The sequence below is a fragment of the Vicugna pacos genome, chromosome 11 (genome assembly GCF_048564905.1).
Source record: "Vicugna pacos chromosome 11, VicPac4, whole genome shotgun sequence".
Classification (NCBI taxonomy): domain Eukaryota; kingdom Metazoa; phylum Chordata; class Mammalia; order Artiodactyla; family Camelidae; genus Vicugna; species Vicugna pacos.
In genome coordinates this window covers 80378891-80405717 of record NC_132997.1, presented here as the reverse complement: position 1 = coordinate 80405717, position 26827 = coordinate 80378891, and the positions used below count along the sequence as shown (strand labels likewise).

At 42.0% G+C, this 26827-nt stretch overlaps 1 protein-coding gene across 1 annotated transcript in view; it reads right to left on the bottom strand.

Moving 5' to 3' along the window:
- SORCS3 (sortilin related VPS10 domain containing receptor 3) overlaps positions 1-26827 on the bottom strand; it is a 560208-nt gene that overhangs the window by 191749 nt on the left and 341632 nt on the right. The window contains exon 5 of the mRNA XM_006216335.4: positions 2743-2816. Within this exon, the coding sequence (XP_006216397.1) occupies positions 2743-2816 (74 nt within the window). The remainder of the gene's footprint in view (positions 1-2742; positions 2817-26827) is intronic.

Sequence of the window (26827 nt, the reverse complement as noted above, 5' to 3'; positions counted from 1 at the left end):
TAAATGATAGATCACAGTATTTGGACAATATTTTGTTTGGATTTCATGTTCACTCTACATACTAGAAGATAAAGGCATTTCATGTCAATGTCTTGTTTTTGGCATGGCTGCTCTACCCGCCTCATGTCCCTACCATCCCCAGCACCACTTCACCCTGCCTCATCCCTCCCAAAGGAGTAGATTTAGGGCTTTTTGTTGTTGTTTTTTGTTGTTGTTGTTTTTTCCACATCAGAAGAATTATGACTCAAGAAAGAGTAGGACAATAAAGTTAGGTTGAGATGTGGATTCTGGGCAGTAAATTAGACCCATTCAATTGTCATCAGATGCCCATGGGCAAACAAACTCACCACGCATCGGATTCAAATTTGCATCCCAGAAAACTGACAAATCACTTAGGAGTCGTGTTCTTCAGAATCACTCATAAACATAGGACTTAAAGACTTGTAATTTACAAGTTATAAATCTGCAATGGAGAAATGAAATTGCTAAGTGTCCAGTTCTGAAAGGGTTATATCTCGCCCTTCCAATAACCTTATGAAACTGACAAGAATACTGTTCCCATCCCATAGACGAGGAAACCAGAGCTTGAAGAGGCTCTGTCTCAGCCAAGGCTGTGCTCTGCACCCCGAGAAAGGCACACTCCGTCTTTTCTCAAGGAGGGGTTGAGTCAGTATTTCTACCCCTAACCCATACAAGCCATGTCTCTTCAGCATAAGTGGTTTAGAGCTTTCGATGGCCATGGATTCTGTCACTGGGGAAAAAGGTCTGTGTACAATGAGCTTTTCCTTTGCAACTCCTATGACACCTAAAAGAATAATCATGGCAATTATACATCAGAAACTGAGCAGTGATAATTACAAAAAGGGAGATTTCAGCTACCACGTGGCTGGCCAGCACAGGCAGTAATTTTCATATTTTCCCATGGGGACCATATTTGAAAGAAGCACAGAGTGGAGAAGAGATGAAATTATCAGGATCTGGGGATTTATTCTTTCTGCTACACCAAGGAAGGGAGAAGGGCAGACAGCAGCTGGAACATTCTCTTGTTGCTCTTTGTGAAACAGAGGAAAACACTGTCCTTCATCCCCTTAATTTAATTTCCTTCAGAAACAATGACAAGGCTTATCCAGTCCATTGTACCTTCCTTCTCCATCAGCTTCACTTCCTAGTTGGCCAACTGCCTTACCATCTCAAGAGCTTGCTCCAGAAATAGCGAAGAGCTTTTTTTTTTCTGAGGAAATTCTGAGTGATGGCACACTGAGAAATTAGTCCATCTCAGCTGAGCAAAAGGCTGTAGTTAGATAGCTGGAACATCAGAAAGATACAAATTTCCTTTTTCTGACTTAATCTGTCACAAAATCTTAATAATTCTAAATACAGGCCAAATAATCATTATCATAATAGTTATGGACCAAATAATAGTTGGCCTGAAGAGGAAAAAAATACTTGGAAATAGTCCAGGTATTGAATCAAAGGCACCACTCCCAAAGCCCTTTTCTTTCCTAGTACTCTGTGTATAATAGGACATGGTTGATTTTCACAGTGTGTTTCAGCGATCAGCATTTTAATTCTGGACATAGTTTTGTAGATGCAGAGGGGACTGGGTGAAACCATTGCTAACAAAGATGCTGAAATGAATGTATATACATACAAGGATGTATAGATGGACCTCATCCCCCATACACACACACACACCCCCTTCTCCTACCATGTGAAAGGCATAAAGGGTCATCTCATGACTTTTTAAGGGAACAAAACCAAAGTATCTAAGATGAAACATGGAATACATACTACTTTCAAACACTGCTATTTTTTTTCTGTTTTTCATTAAGCATGCCATTTAGCATGTTATACCCTTTGGTACGTGCTTCTCACATACATCCCTTCATGTATTTGGCCATCACTTCTGCTCAAATGAAAGCAAGATACAAGTAAGACACATTTGCACATTCTGGCAAGGAAGAGTAAAAGGTAAAATTACACCCAAGGTAACAAGAGTGTGCATGTAAAGAATTACCAATTAATAACGACACTTTCTGATTGGAGGAAGGGCTAATTTTCCATCTGAAATGTGTATTCACTCTTCTAAAAGCTTTTTCAACATGTGCTCCACAGAAGTTGTTCTGAAGGATCAATCAGGTGTGACATGAGACAGGGATTCAGGAGTGAAATGAGTTTGGGGCTCAGTGACTTAATGCCTGGCAGCTTCCTTCACCCTAGTCATCTCTTGAGTCTTTAATATCCTCATGTGAATCCTGAGTCTCCAGGAGGTGAGAGCTGGATAGTCATTATCTAAGATTATCTGACCAGAGAAGCATTGTGTGGAACTAGTATTCTTCGGAGTACATTCTAGGAAGTACTGTTTTTGAGAATAGGTTCATAAAATATCTACTTTTCCCCAAAAGAAGGGAGGTTTGCACACAGCTAAGAGTACCTGGTCATGACCTTCTCATAGAGCCCTCTAGCCCAGTGCTTCCCACTTTAATGTGCACATGAAATCACCAGGGATCACGTTACATGCAGAGTCTTACTCAGTAAGTCTTAAGGGGGCCTGAGATTCTGAATTTCTGACAAGTTCCCAGGTGATGCTGAAGCTGTTGGCCCATGAACCCAAATTTGCATAGCCAAGGGCGGGGACACATGTGACTTCAAGGGCTGAAGGTGTCCAGGGATTGCCCAGAGTGCCATGCTGTGTGATAATTCCTTATCCAAGAGGGTGGTGAGACGGCGGATGGAGCTTACCAGTAAAACCTGTTGGGGGTGATGCGTTCATGCATGAGTTGCCACCGTCTCCCAAAGTCCATGGAGCTGTAGAGCTGCAAAACAACAAAGCAAGGAGAGCATAAGCATCACGGGGCCACTGTTCAACAGCAATGCGCATGTCAACCCCCTGGAGATGAACATTCCAACCCACCAAGTACCTGACGCAGGCATCCTTGTTACCTAGATAAAAACGTGAATTTGACCATGCTATGCTTATCACAGCATCCTCTACATCATCATCCATCTACCTGCATCAATATACATCCAACTGACCAATGTTTTTGAGCTGCAAGTCAACCCATTTCTGGTGTCATCTATGTCTCTCCTTTAGGGGCAAAGCCTTAGGTAAAATTGTATCTTCCCTTTTTCTTCAAATTCCCTGAAGTCTTTAGCTATATCTAAAACAATTCAGCAAAATTTATTTTAAAATTATTTATTCAACGACTCCTCCATGAAAGGCCCTCTGGAGGATATGAAGCTAAGGAAGAGGTAGATTTTGTGCTCAGAGGGAAAATAAGGCACATATGTAAAGATGCATATCAGCTGATGGTTGAGCCAATATTATAAACAAAATATTATGCTTTTTTTACAAATGTCAACACAGAGCAAGGCAGAAGGAGGTGGCCCTCAAGTTTATAGATACAGGGTCAAGTGAAGTTATCCCTAGAATCTCATCCTCAGTAGCTGTTCACCAACAGGGACCTGCTCTGCCACATGCAGGTAACGGTCCCATCTGTAAGTTTTGAGTACTTAAGCTTACAACACAAACAAATATTTTTGTATGAACTTCCGGTAACCTCAAAAAAGCGTTGCGGGGTTTGGATAACTTTGGTCTCATTTCAATTTAATTCAGCCAATGTTCACCATGAACTACATTTGTGAGTCTCTTCTTTGTTCAGTAAATAACAGATGTGCATGTGTGAGTGTGTGCATGTGTGTGTAACTTAAAATAGCCTATAAGGTAGTTAAGGAGATATATTAGCATTTGCGATTTATAGATGAAGATACTGACGCTTGGTTCTACAAAGTGACTACTGGAACCATATGGAAAACCAGATGTCAATCCTGATTTTTACACTACATCACCCCAACTCTCACAGTGTTCATGCAAACAGGGCCCCCACTCCACGAGTAATTACAAACTACTATGTGCCCAACTCTGCACATAGGGGAAAAGGCAAAACTCCTCCCCCATTGCTCTTGGTCTCTTTCTTTACTCAACAACTTAGCGAACAAAACATCGCTAGCTCTACACCATGAGCCACACGGAACTGCATTCACTTCCTCAGGAAGCAAAATGGGTAACCACTCCCCAGTCCTCAGACTCACAGGGACACCACGTCACAGGGCAAGATGAAGCAAAGGCTAAGGCCTAGAAGGTGAGAGACGGGAAAGATAACCTGTGGCAAAACTGGAACAACGAGGCTTTCTGGAGAGAGAGATCTTGAGCCAGGCCTTCGGAAATAGGTGATGTGGACAAGAAAGAAGGTGGACAGAGATTTCACTGGGTGGAAGAGACAATGAGACGAAAGGTGTCAGTGTGGGCAAGCCCTTGAGCTTGGCTTGTGAGGGAGCTTCTAAGAGACATGAGGGATGCAATGATGGTTGCTGGCCAGAAGCAGATGGAGGTTGTCTATCGGCCTATCTCTCTGTCTCCCTATCCATCCATCCATCTACCTATGTGTGGATGTTTTTATATCTGTATGTGTATTTACATTGGAGAGGGGCTTGGGAGGATGGAGGGGGTTTGTGAGGACCAGACCATCACATTGGGAAAAACATATCCTCATAATTTATTGCAAGGACTGAGTATTCCATGCAGTGTTTTAAGAAACTGATCACCCTCTTTCCTGTGGCAGGTGTCTGACAGACATCTGCTCAGTCTTAAGACAGATGTTTCCAATAAAATATAGAAGAGACTGTGGTTGGAGCTTTCTGTAACCCAAAGATATCAATGATTCTCCATCAGCCCTGGCTCCAATCAGAGCAAAGAGAGCCCCAAATTCCTTCAAATAAAACCCACCATGATTGGGCCTTCCTCTGCTTCAAACTCTAGAAACAGGTCAGGGAAAATCCCTGAGAGTTGCCCTGACACTGCTGGAGTCTCAGTCCCCCAGGGAAGTCATCAGACCTTCCCTCACGGAAGATCTCGGGCATGCCACCCACCAGGACTTCCGCTCGACACACCCTCAGGAGGAGCATGGCTCCTCTCGTCTCGTGTTCTTCCCAACAGAAAGAACCAGAGCTCAGATGCTGGTCTCCTTGTCCAAGCCTTTTCCACTTCCTGCCTCCCCTGTCTCTGGTTTTGCCTTTTCAGCTCTTCAGTTTGACTGATGGGAGAAAAATTAAATTGAATTCTCTGCCTGGAGGCTGATTCAGATGAACAGAAAGAGCAGGCTCCTATTCATTAAGGGACTTGGGCTAGCCGCCTTGTCTCTCAATCTACAGTAAATTGCTGAGTCGGAAGTGAATTTTCTTCTTCCACAAGATGTATCTTTGCAGCCTCTCCATTCATTCATTCATTCATTCATTCACTAAAAGTGTACCAAGCAACCACTATGCTTCAAGCACTGAACAGAGTGCAGGGATTACAAAGGTTAAAAATACCATGAAGAGTAGAAGACGGAAATTCAGACAATTGCATTGCCATGCAATACATGTCATAATTAGTACTAATTATCTCTGCAATGGTAAGATTGTGGGCAATTGATATTTCCTCTTTTTTGGGGTTATCAGGACTTTTAAAAATCATTGTGAACATGTATTACCTTACTAATTTACAAAATGAAAGCTCTGACACTGAAATAGAAATAAAGCATACAGACAAGCATCAGCAGAGTGTTAGAAGATTGTTTAATGATATGAAAATGCTCATATATTACTTATTTTAAAATATGTTATAAAACAAGTATATAATGATGTTAATTTTTTTAAAGCATTGCACAACTTGAAATACGTAAGAAAGGAACAAGCCAAAATATTCGCAGTAGTTATCTCTGAATTGTGGGATGACGGGTACTTTATAAACTTTTTAACACTTCGCATCATTTCCAGATTTCTTTACAATACATATATATTATATTTCAATAGTAAGATAAGCCTATGCTTTATTCTATTTATATTTTATAATAATAATTCTATATTTATAATGTACACATTATATTTATCTATCTTTTAAAAAACTAAGAATTAAAAATCCAATTTTTTTTTCATTAGGGAACTGGAATTAGACACAGCCATATGGGATTTTCTACAACATGGTATTTCACAGAGGTTATAATGGATAATGGTGAATCCTTCCTTGGACATTAAGAAATGTGTTAACTCATATAAACTCAGTGTTTCTACAGTTCTGCACGGCTTCAACCCAAAGTGTTCTATGCAACATTAAAATAAAATGTATTTTCCAAATAATAAACATTTTAAAAACATTTCTTGTTTATGCAAAGCTACATACATGAGACCCTGTTCTCCTCCACATCCTGCCTTATGATGTCCCCTCCTGCAAGGACATCATCCTGGATTTTTACCAGAGAACCATCTTTATCCTTTCCCACTACATGTCGTGGTCTCATCTCTCTCAACAAGCACATAGACAGTGGCGACACATACACACAGAGCCCTAAATGAATCATCGGAACAGCTGGAAATATGAAAGAGCACGCTCTTTTCCTTATTGATTCAGTTATTAGCTCCCTAATTACATCAGCCTGCCAGGGGAAAGCATCTGATAGCTGAAGAGCTGAAGAGGCAATTTAATCAATGTAATATTCTACAGGAAAACCAAGTTGCATCCGGAGAGCTGAAGTTCAAAGAATAACATGATCGCATCAGGAGGTTATGGGTTGAATTATACCCCATCCCCCCCAAAAGATATGTTGAAGTCCTAACCCCTACTGTCTCCGAATGTGACCTTATTTGGAAGCGAGGTCTTTGCAGATGTAATCAAGTTAAAATGGGGCCAGGGTGGGCCCTCATCCAATATGACCGATAACCTCAATAAGGAGAAATTTGGTCACACAGATAGACAGGCACAGGGGGATGACAACGTGAAGACCCCCCAGAGAAAAGGCCATGCTAAGACAGAGAGCTGGAGTGATGCACCTACAAGCCAAGGGATGCCAAAGACTGCTGACCAGTCACCAACAGCTAGGAAGAAGCAAAGCCTCCCCACAGGTGTCAGAGGGAGCATGGTCCTGCTAACACCTCGGTTTTGAACTTCTGGCCTCCAGAATTGTGAAACAACAGATTTCTATTGTTCCAAGTCATCCGGTCAGTGGTACTTTGTTGTAGCAACCCTAGAAAACTCATGCAGGCATCTTAGACCGGCTACCAAGAGCAACAATGACAGAGCTTGCTACATTTCTCCACTGTTTTCTTTCTCCATTTCTAGGCATTGAGTTGTAAAGCCAGAAGTCTGACTTACACCCAGACTGTAGAATCTGTGGTTGAAAGCCAAACTCTCATTTGCCTATATTTCTCTGTCCCATGCATTGCCACCACATCCCTAAAGATATTTTCCAAGAATAAATGTGACTTCATAATGACCATATGGCCATAACCAGACATAATCAGGAGAGGCAACAAAATACACATTTTATAGAGGTGTTTGGTGTTCCAGCCAGACTCCTTAGAGCCCGCAGATCTCCCATGAAGAGGGAAGGATGGTTTGGAATACATTTATGTAAAAGCTCTTCCCTGTGGGCCAATGCAAACCTAGTGTGTAACTGTCCTGATTTTTCTTCTCAAAACCTACACGGTTTCAGTAGCATTCTGCAGAGTAGCCATGGCGGTCTTTGTCTTTCAAATAAACTGAGGCTGCTTTCTGCTTAAAATAAGAAGCTCTCTGTACCTATTTCTGTGGTAGCCCTAGAGTGAGTGGGAGGGCTTGGCTGGTCTATGTAGGGTGAATCTCCTAGGTTGTGGCAATATTTGTGGCAGGCAGGAGAGAAACCAGGGTCACACAGACACAGAGTCCTTTCCAACACTTGCCTCTGGTTCCTTTCTCAGCCATTCTCCAGAGAACTCCTTTCTGTTTTTTTAAATTGAATTATAGTCAGTTACAGTGTGTCAGTTTCTGGTGTAAGGCATAATGTCTCAGTCATATATATTATATATACATATATATATATATTTGTTTTCATATTCTATTTCATTAAAGGTTATTACAAGATATTGAATATAGTCCCCTGTGCTATACAGAAGAAATTTGCTTTTTTAATCTATTTTTATATATAGTAGTTAAGATTTGCAACCCTCAAATTTCCAAATTTATCCCTTCCCATCCACTTTTCCCCGGTAACCATAAGATTGTTTACTATGTCTGTGAGTCTGTTTCTGTTTTGTAGATGAGTTCATTAGTGTCTTCTTCTTTTTCTTTTTTTAGATTCCACATATGAGTGATGTCATGTGGTGTTTATCTTTCTCTTTCTGGCTTACTTCACTTAGAACTCCGTTCTTGACAGCCAAAGGAAAGAATTCCACCCAATGTCCCTCTAAGCTCTGGGTACATAGACAAGAACTTCTGTCCTCAGCAATCACTTCCCTTTGCCCTTGGGAGATATAAGGCAACTACACCATAAACATATCCATTAAAAAAGACACAGGCATTCAGCTAGTCATGTCCTTTTATTGGAAAAGGCAGCATTTTTCTTCCCTTCTCGAAGATTTCTGGCCATGAAAGCTTTCTCTCTCAGATGGCTTACATCATTCGTTCCTCCGTTTAACAAATATTGACCAAATGCCTATTAAGAACCAAGCACTGTTCTATGGATTTAGAAAGCCAGTGAACCAAAAAGACAGGTCTCTGCTCTCAGGAGCCTTACATCCTAGAGGCGATCAAGAACTCAAATGCCCTCAAGTCCATGCTGTGGACATGTGGGGGAGGTGTCAGAAAATACCTAGACCATTATTTGTGTTCTTGAGACACAGATTCATGTTGCTGGCACTTAGCACATTGAGGAGGCTTCTTCACTCATCCAAGAAGGAGATCTTTCCCATTTTTACTGAAAACACTTGACACTGTAGGGTTACCTTTCATTTTCCTGCTTTTGATAGAGATATGAGTTCAGAAAGGTTTCACCGTCCTCCTAACTCTAAGAAAAACACGGTACAAATGTGATAATGTTTGGCAGGTAACATTTCGCCACAAGGCTGAGGAGAAACAGGGAGTCCAGACAGCTTGTGCTCCATCTAAAAATGGGTGTAGCTGTTCCATAGCTGAACAAGAGTGCTAATCCAGTGCGGTCAGGCTTTGTAATTTTTAAGGGAACCTGAGAATTCAGCTTTTATATGGGAAATCTCTATATTTTCAATTTTGGCAAACATTAAAAATTTTAAAGTCTATTTGCAGGGCAAATAAAATACATCTTAATCCAGATGGCCAGGCTGCCTGAGGACCACCAATTTGCAACCTGAATCTTAGCGTCGACCTACAACTGCTTGAATTCAGGAGAGAATGGGACTATTTGACCTTGAAGTAGGAATGCCAGATTTTTACTTTATTAGCAAATTAAAATACAGAATTCCCAAGTAATTTGAATTTCAGACAAAAACTAAACAAATTTTTGTGTGTAATTACATCCTACATAACATTAAGGATATGCTTATATTTTTAAAATGTTATTATTTATCTGAAATTCAAATTTAATTATATGCCCTATATTTTTATCTGCAACCTTACTCTGAAGTCTCTCCCATTCCATTTCTAAAAATCTAGATTATAAGATACATCCCCTTACATGAGGCTTCTTTATTCTTTGACATTGGATGCCACTAAGTCAATAAAATAATCTCAAAATTATTGTAAAGACTCCCTGGAGTCAATTAAGTCCAACTGTTTCACTCAGCCGATCTAATGTTAATTGAGCATCAGCAGGGGCTACACTCAGTGCCCGGTGTGATGATACAAAGGTGAGTGGCACAAGGTTCTTGGATCTCCAGAAGCTGAAAACCTAGACGGGAAGGCAGACGTGTCCACAGGTAAGCGCAGCACAGCACAGGGAGGGCCCTGCCCGTGGCGGCAGAGGAGGGCTGGCAGGGCTCAAAGGAAGGAGTGGTCAGTCCTGCTGGGCTCGGCCCCGGGCCAGGGGCTGAGTCAGAATGGACGAGTAGGAGCTGGTCTGAAGGATACGTTCCCCCCCAAAAAACACTGCAGTTAACAAAGGTGAAGATTTCTGGACATTAGGGAAGATGTTGGAAATAAAACAAACATTATCTCATCCTCCTACAAAAGTACAATTCATTTGGCCCAGGATCAGTGAACGCTGGTCTAACTGCCACATCTCAAAGGACAAAGAGCAGACACGGAGAAGGAGCCGAACAAGGCCATCGAAAGGATTCAAGAGGAAGAGGAGAAAACAGCTCTGCAAGTCGTGCGTGGGTGTGAGGACACAACGGAGACAAAGACGGGCTGTGAGAGTGAAGGGCATAAAAGCAGAGAAGTCTAAGTAGAGACACGCTTGTTTACCAAACTCTGAAACATCCTCCCTGGCAGATCACACCACCACCAAAAATGAAGAACTACTTTTAAAAGCAAGTTCACAAAATTCATTACTCTTAAGAAGTCGGTGAGAAAAGCACAGGATATCCTGTAAACAGTTTCAGACTCATGCTTCTCAACATTTGCCATCAAAACATCTCTAATAGCCAAGGGGAATAAAGCAAAGCATCCCACCAGAATCTGGAGGTCTGACCTTAAACAGGCAAAAGGGCAAGCACTTTCAGGTCTCTAATTCTCGCCTTCAAATTTCATGGATATTCTGTAGTCTACTCTGTATCTGTGCTTAGAATAAAAAATAAACGTCTTCACAAACTTTCAAGTGGACCCCCCAGGAAGACCCTCTAAATCTGCCATACTCTTTACACCGCGGCCCCCAGAGGTGCATTTCTGAGTCACAATTTGAAGAGTGGGGGTAAGTGACACCAAAACTGGTTGATGCATAATAAGGGACTGGGTGCTCTGGGTGGGGGTGACCCATTAACCATCTCAGGTGTGGTTTTTTGCAGGGTGACTATGAGGAGAGGGGTATGATTATATCCATGAGGACTGGAATCCTGGATTTGGTATGAGGAGATGCCCGTGGGCAGGGTTTTCATTTAATGATATGCCCAAGGGAGAGGGAAACATGTCGTTCTGGCCACGCCATATTTGCAAGAAAGTGATTCCATCAAACTCTGTCCACTAACACAGCAAGCTTCGTTTTCGCCCTGGCTTTTGTATGACTCCCCATGCCTGTTCACCTGACTACATCCCCCATTTCAGAGGCCATATGTATGTTTGGATAAGCAAAGCTTTCTATTTCCCAAGGCAGTGTCCTACTCCCTGCTAGAGGTCCTGGTGACTCTAAAGGTCCATCTGAGAACACAAAGCATAGACGGTGCTGCCCCTTGCACCCCAGTACCCAGCCCGCGGGTGGTATAGACTGCTCTCCTCCCATCCGGCATGCAGAAACCAGTTCAGAATGGTAGTAGCGTCTACGCTCAAAGGGGTGACACCATGCTCATTTCCCATCTGCCTGTTCCTCCAGGATTCTCTCCACCCGCCTCCCCACCCCCTTATTTTCCAAGTTCCAGCTACACTTGCTTCCTTTTGGCTTTTCAAACATGCCAAGGAACTCTCCAGTCCCAGGGCCTTGGCACGTGCTGCCCCGTCTACCTAAAATACCCTTCCTGCTCTCTGCATTTCTCCTTCTTCCTATTCATGTACTGAACTGCTACTCACATGTCAGGTAAACACAGAAATAACCCTTCCTAGGAAAGCCCTCCTTGGTTACCTCCTGCCCCAGACGGCACCAGGTCCACCTGCCATCTGCCCCCGTGGGTCTCTAGTCTCTTGTTCATAACATCCACCAAAGTCTTTATATATTTGTGTAATTATATGGCTGATGTCTGTCTTCCTTTCTAGGTCATAGGGATTGCTACTTGAATAGTGCCAAGTGCTTAACACAGTGCTGGGGCCGCGAGAATAGATGCTCAGTAAATATTTCCTGAATGACCACATGAATATTCCTGTTCAAGTCTTTTAAAGTTCTATTCCTTCCCCTGAAAGCCCCCTCTTCCCTTCCCAAATTTGTCTAAATTCTACCTTTCTTTCAATATTAGTTTGAATTGCGTCTGGTCCATGAAGCCATCCTTGGCCACACTTGGCCGAAAGAGACAAGATTACAAGAGGGAAATTGAAGAACTAATTTCAAAAGCAGATTCATAAGACTCATACCTATGAGAAGTTGGCGAGAAGGAAAGAGTATCCTATAAATAGTAACTCTTTTCTCATATTTAACACCCAGCGTCCAACCAGACTCGAGTAACAGGTTTCTCTTCTAAGCTCTTGAATTGCTTTGATTTAATTCATCCAACATTGATCTAGTCATTCACTCCCTCTTGCATCAAAGCTTCTGGTAATCTCTTCAGGTAGATTAGAAGCTCCTGGCTGAAAGGAATCCCATCTGAAATCTAGATTCCAACCCCCTCTAAAGAAACTGCCACCGGGCTGCCTGACAACATAGAACCAGAGAATAATACATTTTCATGTGGCCTTAGATGTAATCTGGACAATTCTTTTTACACATGGAGAATCCAACGCTCTGTGACTTGCCTAGTGTCACACAGCTAGTCAGGTGTTGAGCTGGAATTCGAGCCCAGGGTCTTGACTCCCACTTCAGTGCTGTGCTGTACTGTCTTTTTTTTTTTTTTTTTAGGTTAACTGCTTGATTTTAAAAGAAAAACAAGTTTAACATAACCTCACAGGAATAATGGCTCATTTGGGTACACCATGCATGAATGACACTGTACCTTGAATGTATCCAGCACTTTTATTTACAAATCATTTTATCCTCTTTTGTGCCGAAGGCTATTTTCTGAGCTAACAATCACATAAGACAATCTTACAAACAATTCACATGGTATTTACCCAAATCCATTCTTTTGTCTCCACAGTCATATTCTCTGGACCATTTTCCTTGGCAATCAGATTCCATTCAACTTTTATACATTACAAATTTGAAATATCTCATATTAAGCAGTACCCTTGGAACACAAATGTCGCTATTCCTCATAAGCTGACTTTATTTGTTCCGACCCACACCCCTCCCCTGTGCCTACATCTCTCCTTAATGGTTTTGGTCTCACATCACTTCCTACTATCAATATCCACTTTATCACCTATTTTCCTGGCCTTTTCACTGCATTTGATTTGTCTTTACTTCTTTTCCAAGTTCAAATTTGTTTTTCCTTCCCCAAAACCTGAATCTAAAAGAGGTGGGATGAGCTTTTTTTTTTTAGCTTGATGTCATTTATTTGATTTAAATTACTATCTTTAAATATCAAAACAATAATAACTGCCTTCAATTCAGAAGAAATAAAGGCTTTAACTACCTTATGAAACACCATTTGTGACAAATCTCCAAGTGGACTGTTTAAACATGTGGAAGATTTTAGTATTAATATATGGCCAGAAAAATCTAAGAGTTTATTCAAACTCAAGACAGTAAAGGAAAAAGAAGAATGTGTACTGCAAAGTCTACTCTTTTAGAAAAATAAAAAGAAAACGGAAAAAAAGAAACATACATTTATGGAGAATCTGCCCCTGCATTTCTATAAATAGGTTAACTGATTCAGAATAAACATGGATGGTTATTTCTGTCCACACTTTCCAAGGAGACCTTGGAGGCCCTGTGGGTGTGACGAACTTGCTCAAGATCCCAAAGCAAATCCCAAGACATCTGATTCCAAAGCCAGTGTTCATTCCACAAGAACTGCTACCACTGAAAAATGAGTGTTACCAAGGAAACAACCTGAACTGTAAGGGGTTCAAACTATGTCCTAGAAAAGTTATTGGAACTTGGGGTTGTTGGCACAGAAAATTGACCAATGAACAAAGAAGTTTATAACTGTTTTCAAATATGGGAAAAAGTTGTTCTGTGGAAGGATAATGAGGCTTTATCCTGCTGCATCAAAGGGCAGAAGCTGGACCAAAAGGTGATCTAGACAGAAGTAAATGTTGGCTTGATGTAAGAAATAATATTCTAATGGAAAGAACTCCCTGGGGCTGGAATACGCTGCCTCATGTGGCAGCAAGTTCCCCAGGGAGTTACGAGATGTACTTAAATAGAAGATGGATAAGCACTTTGATTAAGGTGATACCATCAGGAAATTAAAGTGGCAGATGGGGTTTAAGCCAATGAGTTCTTAGGCCTCTTTAGATATATGATTTTCGATTCTTAATCCAAGAGCAATAATCCTAGGAATAGAACCCAAGGGAATATTCACTTCTGATGCTTCTTAAACAATTGTAAAAGATGGCAGAGGAACTTTGTTTGCAGGCACTCAAATGTTGGAAAGGCCCAGGACTGTGTGTGGCAGGCTTTGATGGAATCATTCAGCCTCCTTGTACCTAAGACCTTTGCAAAAGGATTTTCAGCTCCTCCCTTCAAGAGCTAGAATGCATTTCCTCACCCCTTTGTTTTGGTATCAGGATGCAGTGGAAGTGACATTGTTCCAGTCCTGAGTGTAGTCCCTAAGAAGCCTTGGACAATTTCAGTCCTTCAGAATACTGTCACCCCTGGATGAACCCATGCCAGCCTGCTGGAGGATGAAGGACCACATGGAAAAGAACCCAGTCTACAGCCATCTCAGACCAGCATACAGCCAGCTGAACTCTAACTAGAAGAGACATCCCAACCAAGGTTATCACAACTACCAACTCAACTGCAGCTGATCAGAGACACATGGATGAATCTAGCTGAGACCAGAGAAATCACCCAATTAATCCACAGAGTTGTGAGCAATAATTAATGTTTACTGTTTTAAGTCTCTATGTTTAGGGAGAGTGGGTTACACAGCATGAGCTAGCTGATACATAGAGCTTAATTACAAGGCTTAGATCTATCAATGACCTAACTGGGTTGTTTTGAGGAAAAAATTTAAATTCCTCAATCTTAGTCTCTTACATAAGTATAATGAAGAGATTTCTCCACAACAGTGACTGTCAAATTTCAAAGTTATTCAGATACCTTGTTTGAAATGTGTATTACAGGCCCTCTCCAGAAATTCTGATTCAGGGAGTCAAGAGTGGAGCCCAGAAGTATGCATTTTAATCAGATATCAGATATCATTTTAACAAGATATCTAATGTAGATGCAGAGGAACTACACATTGAAAAGCTCTGTTCTAGATCATTCCTGAGGTAGCTTGGACATTTATAAGCTCATCACCTTCAGTCAATTTCTACCTCCATCACAGGTCAATGATACCTGGCTGAATATTTGGAGCTCCTTGGAGATAGGAGTGTCACAGATGCTCTAGGGCCCATTAGAGTAGAGTGACTTGCCCTTAAGTCAGGCATCTTTTGGCTCCTGGGAAACCCACTCCTAGCGCCATCACAGAAACCAGAGCCTTGCAAAAGGAGATGGGAAGACTACTCCCACTCAAAACTTTTCTGTCCAACTGCCAATGCTGGAATACGACTAAATAGCAAATAGCCTAGCTTCAGCTAAAATGCACAGTAACAGCTGGACTGTGTTCCCTGAAAGTACAATGCATTTATTACACAGATAATTAGACTTCCCTCCAGATCTAAAAGTCATATGGTCAGTGCTTTAAGGAAAGGGGACTCACGGCCGCCTAGTCAACCCTAGCCCGGAGCTCTCAGAAAGTGCTGACCCTTGGGTTCTAAATGGGGCGAGGAGGGAGCTGGGGTGGGACCAGCAACTGCTCGCTGTTCTCCTGCTCTTGGCTTTAGTGACCCAAACAGTGGTTCTCAACTCTGCATTAGAGTTGCCCAAAACTTTTAAATAATACCGATGCCTGGGCCTCATCTCAGAAAACGTAAATCAGAATCTCTGGGAGTAGATTACCTGGGCATAGGTGTTTCTAAAGCTCTCCAGGTCATTCTAAGGTTCAGACAGGGTTGAGTCCTACTGGTTTAAAGCAGAGGTTGGCATAGTATGATCCACCTGTTTTCGTAAAGAAAATTTGATTGGAACCTAGCCATACTCGTTAGTTCAGAGTTGAGTGCTACAATAGAAATCATATGGCTGGCAAAGCATACAATACTTATGATTCAGTCCTTTACAGAAAGTTTGCCAACCACTGCTCTTAGGTACTGATCTTTAGTAGCAGTTATGAGAGGTCCTAAGAGAGATTTTATCCTAAGTGCCTTTTGGCTTGGTCCCCTTTTACCTGTTTCTCCAACACCAGGAGCCCAAAGTTAACAACAACAACAACAACAACAACAATTACTAACGTCTAACAAGTATTAATTCTGTGTCAGGCATTGGGTTAAGTGGTTTGCATCACGGTATTTACACCTTACAACCACCCTGTTGAGGAATCATGACTATCCTCATCTTACAGAACAGAAAACAAAGCTTTGGAGAGGACAAAGTCACTGGTCTGAAAACACAGAGTAAGTGGACAGGTCACATTCAAATCAGGCTCTCTGATTCCACGACCCATGTGCTCAATAACAACACAAGCCAAGATTCACATTGTGGAAACGTGGAGCTTCTGAGCCAGACTGCAGTGTGAATTTCCAGAGACAGGGACAGGGAGGTTCTAAGAACCCCTACCTTACAGGACCTCAGTGAGATTAGGGACAGCATGATGCCTACACAAATGAAAATGCCTGGTCGACTAAAACTGTGTTTTGTCAGATTTTTCTTCCAGAGACATTCTTGACAATATTCTACGAATTTATTTTTTCAGCCATGTAACCACTCAGTAATCTAGTGAGCACCTTTTGTGAACCAGGTATGTTTCTGTATTCCAAGGTTACAAAAGAGAACAAAATTCTGGAAAACACAGGCTATCAAATATATATCAACATACAGATACATATGTATATGTACATATACATGTATATGTACATATCCATATATGTGTATGTATGTGTATATTTGCATACTGTTCACTTCTCCCACTACCATGTAAACTCCATGAAGTAAGGAGTCGGCAGCCTTTTGTCCTTAGAAACACTAGACAGCAATGTGTGCGGGACACTGTGAATAGTAGAATACCACAGAAAAGCACAAAAAATACAGAAGACGTGGCATAAAACAGACCATGGAAAGGGCAGCTGTTTACGGTCTGAGATATGAAACAAGAAGGCAGGACATCACCTTGTTCAGCCTCTGTCTGAAACACAACCAACAGGTGACTCAAATTTTTGGCTACTCAGCACAGGTTTGCGAATGACCACGAATATATGTTGAGTACTGACTCGGGGGAGATAAGTGAATTTTAACGAGCAGGTAAATTTGCAAATACGGAATCCGCAGATAACGAAGATTAACTGTATAACGTCATGCAAAGATAACTGCCAAGGGGGACATGAAAGCAGGATAAAGGCATGCAGCGAGCCAAGTGAAAGCAGTCAGGGAAGGCCTCTCTGAACCTCTAAACTTTGAGCAGAAACCCAAATGAAGGAAAGAGCAGGTGCTGGGAACATGTGAAGAGGGACCTAGAAAGGAAGAGGAGCAAGGATGAAGGCCCTGATGTGGGAGCCTGGTGGCATGTGGGAGGAGCCTCCAGGCCGGTGTAGATGCCGCGGTGCTCCAGAGAGAGAAGCATCAGGACGACTTTGTGTACGAGGCCCTTGACAGGACCTTGGGTCTCCTGCGCACAATGGAAGTGTACGGAGGCATGTGAGGAGAAGTCTGCCACAATCTGATGTAAATTTTAAAGATCACCGTAGGGGAACCACAGGGAAGAGATGATCGTGGTGGCCCAGGAAGACAGGAGGTGGCTTGCATTAGCATGTGAGTGCTCGAGTTGGGAAGGTGGGGGGCTTTGCAAAATATTCTGGAGGCAACGCCAATAAGACTAGGCGACAGATGGCTGTGAGGTCTTAGAGGAATCAGATAATTCAAAGATTTGGGACTCCTATCAACGGAGTGGTAGAGGAAGATGAGGGACTTGATCATATTCAGGATATAATCTGAAAGTAGAAACGACAAGCTTCACTGCTGTACCGGAGTTCAATCTGAGAAACAGACGATTCCCAGATGTGGAGCCTGTGGAAAGGGGTGTCCTTTACTGTCATTCAAGTCCGGAAAAGGAGTAAGTTTGGGGAGTTTGTTAAGAGTTGCACGTATTAACTTACTTTTCTTTAGATTTGTATATGTGTGGGTGAGACCAAGAAGAGAGAAAATTATAAAGAAGTAATAGATACTCATCAATCTGTGTATGCTCTGCTCTGTACTAGGGATAGGCAGAAACAAACCCAGCCTCCATGGGGGAGCTTGGAATCTAATGGAAGAAACAGACAAATAAACAGGTGATTATTTAAATTTTTTTTTCAATACAGGTTCTGAAGCAAGAGAACGGCAGGCAATGCCCAATGCAAGACAGAAGTGAGATCCAAAAATCCTGATCTGGGGAGTGAGGGTAGAGCTCAGCGGTAGAGCGTGTGCTCAGCATGCATGAGGTCCCGGGTTCAATCCCAGTACCTCCATTTAAAAAATAAAAAGTTAGAATCAAAACAAAATTTTTTTAAGTATAATCTGCAGAAACTCCAATTTCTCCCCAAAAGACCTAAGGAAGAATGATTTTGCTGGTCTCATCAATACCAAGTCAAGAGTTTTCAGCTCAGTTGATGATCAAATCGCTACTAGGTTCTCCTTGGGAAAAAGCTTATAAGGAGGCTGGGCAGGCCAACAGCCACTGTGACATCAAGTGGCACGTAAATGTCTCGGCACTCAGAGGACAGCCCTCAGAAATCAGGACCCACGTCCCCATGTTCATTCACTTACCTGCTGAACTTGTCTGTAGATGCGCTTGCTGCTTTTAATGGGTAACCAGGAGCAACTCTTGGGGAGAGACCATCAACAAAGCTAAAATCCTCAAGCAAGGGAACAGCCTCCACAAACAAACAGAACACAAATTCCTCCAAGGTCTGAGCAAGGGAAAAAAGCTCTCCCGAGGAAAATCTCTGCTGAAGGCAAGATGCTTCTTTTTTTTCTGAGTTTGTTTCTACCTTTCTGGTCCCAGCACTGACAGAGATGAAACTGCAGCATCAGACACAATCCCTTCCTCTAGTCCCCCCAGTACAGCTGTTAGAGGCCAGCATTTTCAAAAAACTTACTGTAGAAATCCAAGAGGGAAATAAATAAAGAAAACATAAAGACAGTGAAATAGTTGCACGCACAAAGCAGAGGTTCCTGACCCTACAATAGCTAAGAATGTTACCAGGAACACGGGCTCAGTTTGGTTACACGTTCTATCCGAAAGTTCCACATTCAGAAAACGCCTCTGTTGAATGCTTAAACAGATAACTCATGCACACACTCCTTGGCCACCTCTTTCCTAGCTAAATGCCTGAAGTTTCCACCCCAGTCCAGTGGAGGTTTGTGGGGGAAATTAGTGGGTATCGGGACGGCTGAAGCTCCCCTGGGCAAACAAGGGAAATCTCGGATTCCATCAAGCATTTAACAGCCAAGACTCAGATCGGGTGGGGTAAAGACCTAATCCCCTCTTCTCTGTTTCCCCTGCCCCTATTCCAACCTATTGCATGAAAACTTCGCATTTTAGGGCTGGAAGGGCCCCATGGGATCAATGCTGGAGTTCCCCTTTAAAGCCAGTAACCATGAAAAGGACTTAGCACATCTTTGTCTGACTGTAGAGTGGCCCCACAACCCTCCAACGTTAGCATTTCATACTCAGAGATGAGTGAAAAACAACCAACAGTCAAATGCATTCTCAGCTACATCAGTAGCTATAAGAACAAGAAAGTGCGCCTAATCCTTTGAGAAAAAACAAGCAGATCACCCACCAAGTCACACAAGGGACTATTCAGTGGACTCTCACCCAGAGTCCAGCTATGTGTCACTGCACATACCGCATACTACATGAGGAGTGTCAATCACATACAGGTATAGATGCCCCCTTCCGCCATTTTGTTTTCCTTTCTGATTTTAACGTTATTGCACCAAGAACACTAAATTCCTACAGCAGCGTCTCCACGACAAAGTCACATTACAAAGATGAAATTAATTAGGCTGGGAAAGGAGAGGCTGGCTTTCCTTGAAGTGGAGACATCCCAGCTCCCAGCTGCCCAAGGAAGCACATGGGAACCACTCTGCCTGTGAGCTCCTGCTCCCATTTCCAGCTGGATTCTATGGTTTGATAATTTCTTGCTATTTATTTCTCACCCCCAATCCCATCCCTGTTCAGCGTTCACGATTTTGCCAGGAAACTTAGAATTTACTTGCCTTTCCTTCCTCACCTCATTGCTCAGCAACTACTGATATGCTTCAGACTGACTTTCCAATACCCTCCCACCACTGTCCCCTGGCGCGGGACACAAGTTCCTATTGGACCCATCATTTAGATGTGCTCACTCTCTGTGGCATGATTTATAGAAAGGCAGCCTCAATTACAATTTCTCTTACTCCTTGCATTGACGAAGTGCTGAAGATACAGAATTGCCAAGATGGCTCGGTACACAGCCTCTGATTCCAACAGCTTTCAGCCGACAGCCTCAGGCACCAAAAAAAAAAAAAAAAAGTTGCAGTGCCAAAAACAAAGATTCAATCCATCAGTGCCAAAGACGGGAAGACCAGAAGCTGTTTTCCTAAGTCAGAAAAGTGGCCCAACCACAACTCTCCTCTCTCCAATCAGATTGGGAACTCTGCTTTTTCTTCTGGCTCAGAGTTTAGGGGCAGCCATTTTTATGGGCCAAGCAATTTCAGGAACAGCAGCCGGCAGACAGGAATTGGGAGATTAAAAAAATAAACCTGCATATGTGCTTCTGCTTCTAGCCCTTGTTTACTCACAGTAATTAAAAAAAAATGAAACCAGTAACTGAAATGAAAACAAACAGACCCATTTATCTACCGGCTTTGGTTTCACTTTTATTTTGTCGATCTGAAATGGCTGAGAACTCCACAGGAGTGTTTCATTCAGCAGGGGAGTGTGTGGAAGTAGCTTATCCCCAGTTCTCTTATCAGGAGGGAGCCAGGGATGATGGGGAGAGAGGAAAATTTAACATGCGTCACTTGTTGGTCGAACAAGGAGCATACTAAAAACAAGGTTACCCTTGGACTACCCTCCCACAGATGTTCCAATCTTTTTTTTGTTTGTTTTTTTAATTCTATCTCTTCTGAAGTCTTTTTATTACAGACTTAATGATCTTTGTGACATCTTAGAAATAATTGTTTTAAAAGCTCTTATGTCTGGAAAAAGTGCTCAAGGGAATTAACTGTCATCTTTGGCTTACCCAGTCTACTTTCAATCCACTTAACCAAAGTCATACTTGCAATGGCCTTTCTCCAACCTCCATGTAGGTCCAAAATGGTTTTCTGGGTAAAATATCTAAGAGATCAGCTCTTGACATTGGGATATGTTTTATTGTCTTAATTATTTAAACTAAGAATTTTTTTTAAACTAATAGGTTTTATTTTCTGAAGCAGTTTGAGGTTTACAGAAACATAGGAGGAAAGTACAGACAGAAGGCTTCCATGTACGCTCTCTCCTCCCCAGCATTATTAACATCGTGCATCAGTGTGGCACATCTGTTAGAATTGGTGAGCCAGTATAGGTGCATTACTATTAACTAAAGTCTTTGGTGTCTACTCTTTGCGTACATTCTGTGAGTTTTAACAAATGTAGAAGGAATGACATGCGTCCAGTCTTGTAGTACGACACATAATAGTTTCACTGCCCTTAAAAATCCTCTGTGCTCCACCTCTTCATCCTTCCTTCCTCCCAGCCCCTGGCAGCCACAGATCTTTTCACTAGCCCCATCATTTTTCCTTTTCCAGAATTTCATATAGTTGGGATCATACATTATGTAGCTTATACAAATTGGCTTCTTTCACTGAGCAACATGCATTTTAAGTTTCATGCATGTCTTTTCATGGAACAATTGTTTGTTCCTTTGTTTCCTGGAACTAGTAGTTTGTAAACACAGAGCTGGGACTAGTAGCTTGTAAAATGTAAAATGTCTCCCAAGTTTCTCTTCTCTTAACATTAATCCCTGAAGCCCATCAGGGACACCATGAAAAACAAATCAAACGGAAGCCTGGTGCTTCCTAAAGCCATGAAGGGCAAATCCACAAAGACATGTTTTATATTATCCAGTGTATGTTTATAGATACGTTAAGTGAGTCAACCAAAATTATCCCATCTCAGGGAACATTATGACAATTACTAGTTATTAGAATTATTCATTATTAAAATGAGAACGTGTCAGAGTTCAGGTGGGAAAATCAAAGAGTGCTTGTAAAACAGTACAAAGAGATATTCATTCAGTTGGTTGTTTGATTCTATTGTAATGTAATAGATGCTGGCACCAGCCAATGGGTGTTACCTGAGGATCTAGCCATGACAAGGCTTTGTGGATCGCACTTTGGGCAAGTGGATGTCTAACACACACACCCTGCACACTAGCAGTATATGATCTCCTGGGGGAGTGTGTTTCTTGCAATACTTACTATAATGTTCAATGTTCTGTGCTGGGCAACAGAGACACAGAGGATGAGTGTCCTGGGAGCTCAAACAAGAGGGACTTTCTGATTGGCTGATACATGAGCTGGTAGCCCTTCAGGAGCAGGAAGTCATCCATAAGCAATGGTACAGCGACAGGACAGCATGAGGATGAGGGTAATGGTGAACAGGTGCCCCTCCTCCCTTTTGGGTGCAGGAGTCTCAACTTTGTGATTTAAATCCAGCTTTTGTTACTTTGTTCATGGGTCTTTTTCAGAAAAGAGGGGATTTGCTTTGGTTTATTGATTAATGTATTTGCTAAAATAGCTTTTGAATAAGTTTGAATATCTTCAGGCAGGGCATATCCATGCCGATTTACTACAGTCCCAAACTATCATTTCTATGATCTGCCCACACTTAATGTCCATCTGAGATAAATCTGGGGTACAGGGTCTGCAGAGAGAATCAGAGGGTGATGTATCTGTGAAACCAATGGAGTAGAAGTTGAATAATATGTGGACAAACTTGTACTTCACCCTGACATCAAGGCAGAGCCATTAAAGATTTGGCAACTACATTTGGAATAAATTATCTTCTATGGTCAATATTTATGAGGCCCTTGCCTGAGCAGAGTCTCATTCCATAAAGAATAAACCCCCATATCCTGGATATCCAGTGACAGGTGAGTATGGGCAACCTCGTGGAGAACAGATCCAAGAAGCTTCCTGATGCAACAATAAGACCATGGATACGAGGTATTTTCAACAAAGCACTGGATTTTCCAAGAGCAATTTTGGGCTCTGGTTTAGTCACTTGGGTTAAGTGATGTATTAGAGCTCTAAGGCCTTAACATTCAAATGTAAGTGGTTGGTGCTTCTGCAAAATTCAGGGCAGAGAAAGAAAGAGAAAGGAATGCATTTCTATGGTAACCAGTGCCCTTCCGATACTGAACAGCAAGATCATCTGCCACTTTAGTCAGAAAAAAATGGGCCCCTGCATCAAGTTAATCTTTAATTTAGAAATAATCACATTCTTTCATTTATTCTCTTCTTCATCCATTCAACAAACACCTGTTGATGGTCTTCTGCACACTGGGTATTGTTCTGGGTGCCGGAAGAGTAACAGAGATGATAGGGCAGATAAATTCCAACATAGTTCTTAGATACAATACAGGAGTGGGCATCACTGAGCAGGGGGGGATGAGTGCTCAATTCAGGATGTGGTACATAGAACACCCCTGAAAAATAACTACCCTCAGTATTAGGTAAAAGGAGGAAGGAATGTCAAGCCTCAGGAGTGTGATCATTTTCTGTTGGATGACTAAAGGAACATTTGGAAAAGTGGGATCATGGAAGTGTGTTGGCATATGGATTGGAGAGGTAAGACAAAGGAGGGGAAGAGGCAGAAGAACAAATGCTTATAGAGATGAACACAACCCGAATGTGTCTAGAATATGATGTATATGAAGAGAAGCAGAAATGGTAGCTGCAGTCTAGAATGAACGACACAAAGGCTAACTCAAAGTATGAGCAACGGAGACCAACTGATTATTCTGCGTGGGAATGACACACAACGTCCTATAGAACACGACAGACTGACTTCCTGACACTCAGCAGTTACCTTACTCTCTCTTCAGTTTTATCATCTGTAAAACGAGAAGAGGGTAGAGATGACTTCCGAAGGATGATCAAATATGTCACTCTGTAGGAATTTTAACTTGGTGTCAGAGCATGGGAAGCCTAGAAGGCAGAAACACAGAGGACATCTGAAGAATTAGGAAGCCATGTAGGTGCTGTAAAATAAAGATAAAAATTGATGTGACAAAAATAGAACAGTGGGAATGGAAAGGAAGAAAAGAAAACAAGACTGCAAGATATAATGATTTCAGCATGGGTGACGGGAGAGGGGGAGTCCCAAGCTGAAGTCACAGGAAGAATAGATGGGTCATTAGTAGAACTAGTGAAGACAAGACAAATTAGGTTTGAGATTGGCATGAACATACGTTTAAGAGAAAGAGAGAGAAGAGAGAGAAACTGAGTTGAGAGTATGGAGCTATGAGTAGTCAAGGAGAATCTGGATAAACAGCTATGGTTTCTTCTAGATTCTACCAAGGGAAGCAATTCAATTCAACTGTGTAGAGACGGTATTAGATCATAACTGCATATTCTCTTTTAAAATTGGAAGAGATAAGAAAGGAAAATACAGCCTCACATGTAATAACCTTAAAATGCAGTTGAGAAAAATGCCAAATCCGTGTTTCTATATAAAGCAAGATAAGATCTGCGTCTGTTGCCTTCCTACTCTGTGCTCATTTTCCGGTAACCCTGAACTTCCCCAGGACCACTTGTCCTCCAGCTAGTTGATAAGATTTGGGTGGGACTATTCCTCACTCTCACCTGGGTAGGGTTGGCACGTGAGCTGAGCCTAAGCCAACCGCAGTGGCCCTGGTGATCAGTCTAGGGGTGGGCATGTAGCACTTGAGGAGCAACTGGAGCCAATCCCAAAACTCTGCTAAAGGAGCCCTCTTTCCACTAGGGTTATGAGAGTCTAGGACAAAAGCCTGGAGTTGCTAGCAGCCATCTTGCTACACTGAGCGTAGCTTCCTGAGAACAAAGATGAAGTCAGAAATAAAGCAGAGCTCAAAGATGCAGGGAAAGAGAGCATGGCTGGCATGGGCGGAGCTCTCTGACTCAATCACGCTGGAAGCCGGGCCTTCCCTTGAACATCACAGCTACTTAACCCATCAATTCCCCTTTGCTTATGCCAGTTCGAGATGGGATTTTCATCACCTCCAGCTGAAATATTCCTTACTATATACAACCTCTAACCACAGGGAACACTGCATCACACAGAAACTAAGTCTGCAGAGAGGCATGTGTTCTCTAGGTTACGGTAGCAGTGAATACTTCACACAAAAGGCCAGTTCTTGGAGGTTGGTTCATTGTGCTTTGGCTAATGACATTTTTATAGGGCACTGCAGGGAATATAATAAATGACCTCAGTGCAGCTCGTGCTAATCAGGGACATCATGATTTCATGTAGGAAACAGCTGCGTGCCAAACTTGACAATGGCGAGAACAAAGCTTAAGGAGATGAAAAGGGGAACCTCACAGAGAAGGATTCATCCTGGTGAGACAACTGAAATTTAGGAGAACTGTGTGTTTTTTTTTTTTTAATGCAGCATTTATTGAGCAACATTCTATGTGCTAGAACTTCTCACATGTACTAAGTAGTTCTATTCTCAAAAGCAACAGTAATAATAATAATAAAAGCCACAAAGCCCATGGCTGCTTCCTCCATTTCTTTCTGTGAAACTAGGCATTCTACAAGTCCATGCTTTAACCATTAAACTATACCACCTAGCAACCTCTGTTGCCTGGCTGATCCAACCAGACTTTGTGGTTAATTGATGCTCTTCCCTACCTCTGCATCTGCAAAAACTCTTTTTTGGGGGGGGGGTGATTTCAAAAGCCCTTTTATTAAGTCATTTTTAAACAAAACCAAAAAAAGTTTACAAAAGAAAAAAAGACACAGAAAAAGAATAACTTGCTTCATCCGTCCCCAAAAGAGAAAAACTAAAGGGGACAATGCCAACATGCTCAACAATAAAGGGTTCTTTTCCTTGTTCTTTAACGCAAAATACAAGCAAAGGACACACATACTTAAAACAGAGCCAAGGAACAGACATGCAGTCCTGGAAACTCCTCAATAAAAGAAAACAGGAGTTTGTTTTTTCTTTGTCTACGCAGATACATACTGAGACTGGGATACAGTCTGAGCAGGAAGAGTAAAACAGAAGAACCTGCTTAAATGTATTTAATTGTCCATGGACTGAGACCCAGGCATCCCTTAATACTGCAATGGTGCTGGATATATGTGATCAGATACCAGAGGGTTGGGCATCCTTGCAATACCTTAACAGTACTGAAATCTGCAGCATGGTACTAAGGAAGTTAAAGTTTGAATATAACCATTTTATTTAAAAGTTTTTTTTTTAATTTAAATGAAATGGGGTTGAAGTGAAGATGATTTTGCTGACCATGTTCGTGAATTGTAGATCAACATGCATTGGTAGACTTGTGTGATGGTCTTTTGTGATACTTAATTTTTTCAGAGACTCTTTATTTGCCTGAAACCAGTTGGAAGTGGGGAACTACCTTCCTATTGTTTGACTATCTCTAGGAGCCCTGTGAATCAGTTAAAGAGGACTGCCCACTCAAGGTAGGGCCTTTCTGCCATTGCCACCGGGACCACCACCAGGACTCCCCAACCCTGCCCCAGGCTACACACACCCCAACAGTACAACCATTTCATTCAGAGACCAGCAGAAGTCGCAGATGGCTAACTCAAAAAAAAAAAAAAATCCCCTTCAACAACAGATAACCTTGATAATTATCCAGAAGTGGCAGAAAAAAAAATACTATTAACAAAAGAGAACAAGCAAAGCTTAATCTTTAAATGAGACGGAATGGAGTTTCTAGTACTGCGTCAAAGTCATTGTTAAAAACTCTGTCCTCCAAATGAGAACGCTGCTTTCCTGATTCCAAGAGTCAGATCAGTTCAAACACATCTCTCCGTGGAGGCAGTTTTCAAGATTAATAATGGTGTACATGTTGTTTTAGGAAATTTTTTTTCCCCTGCA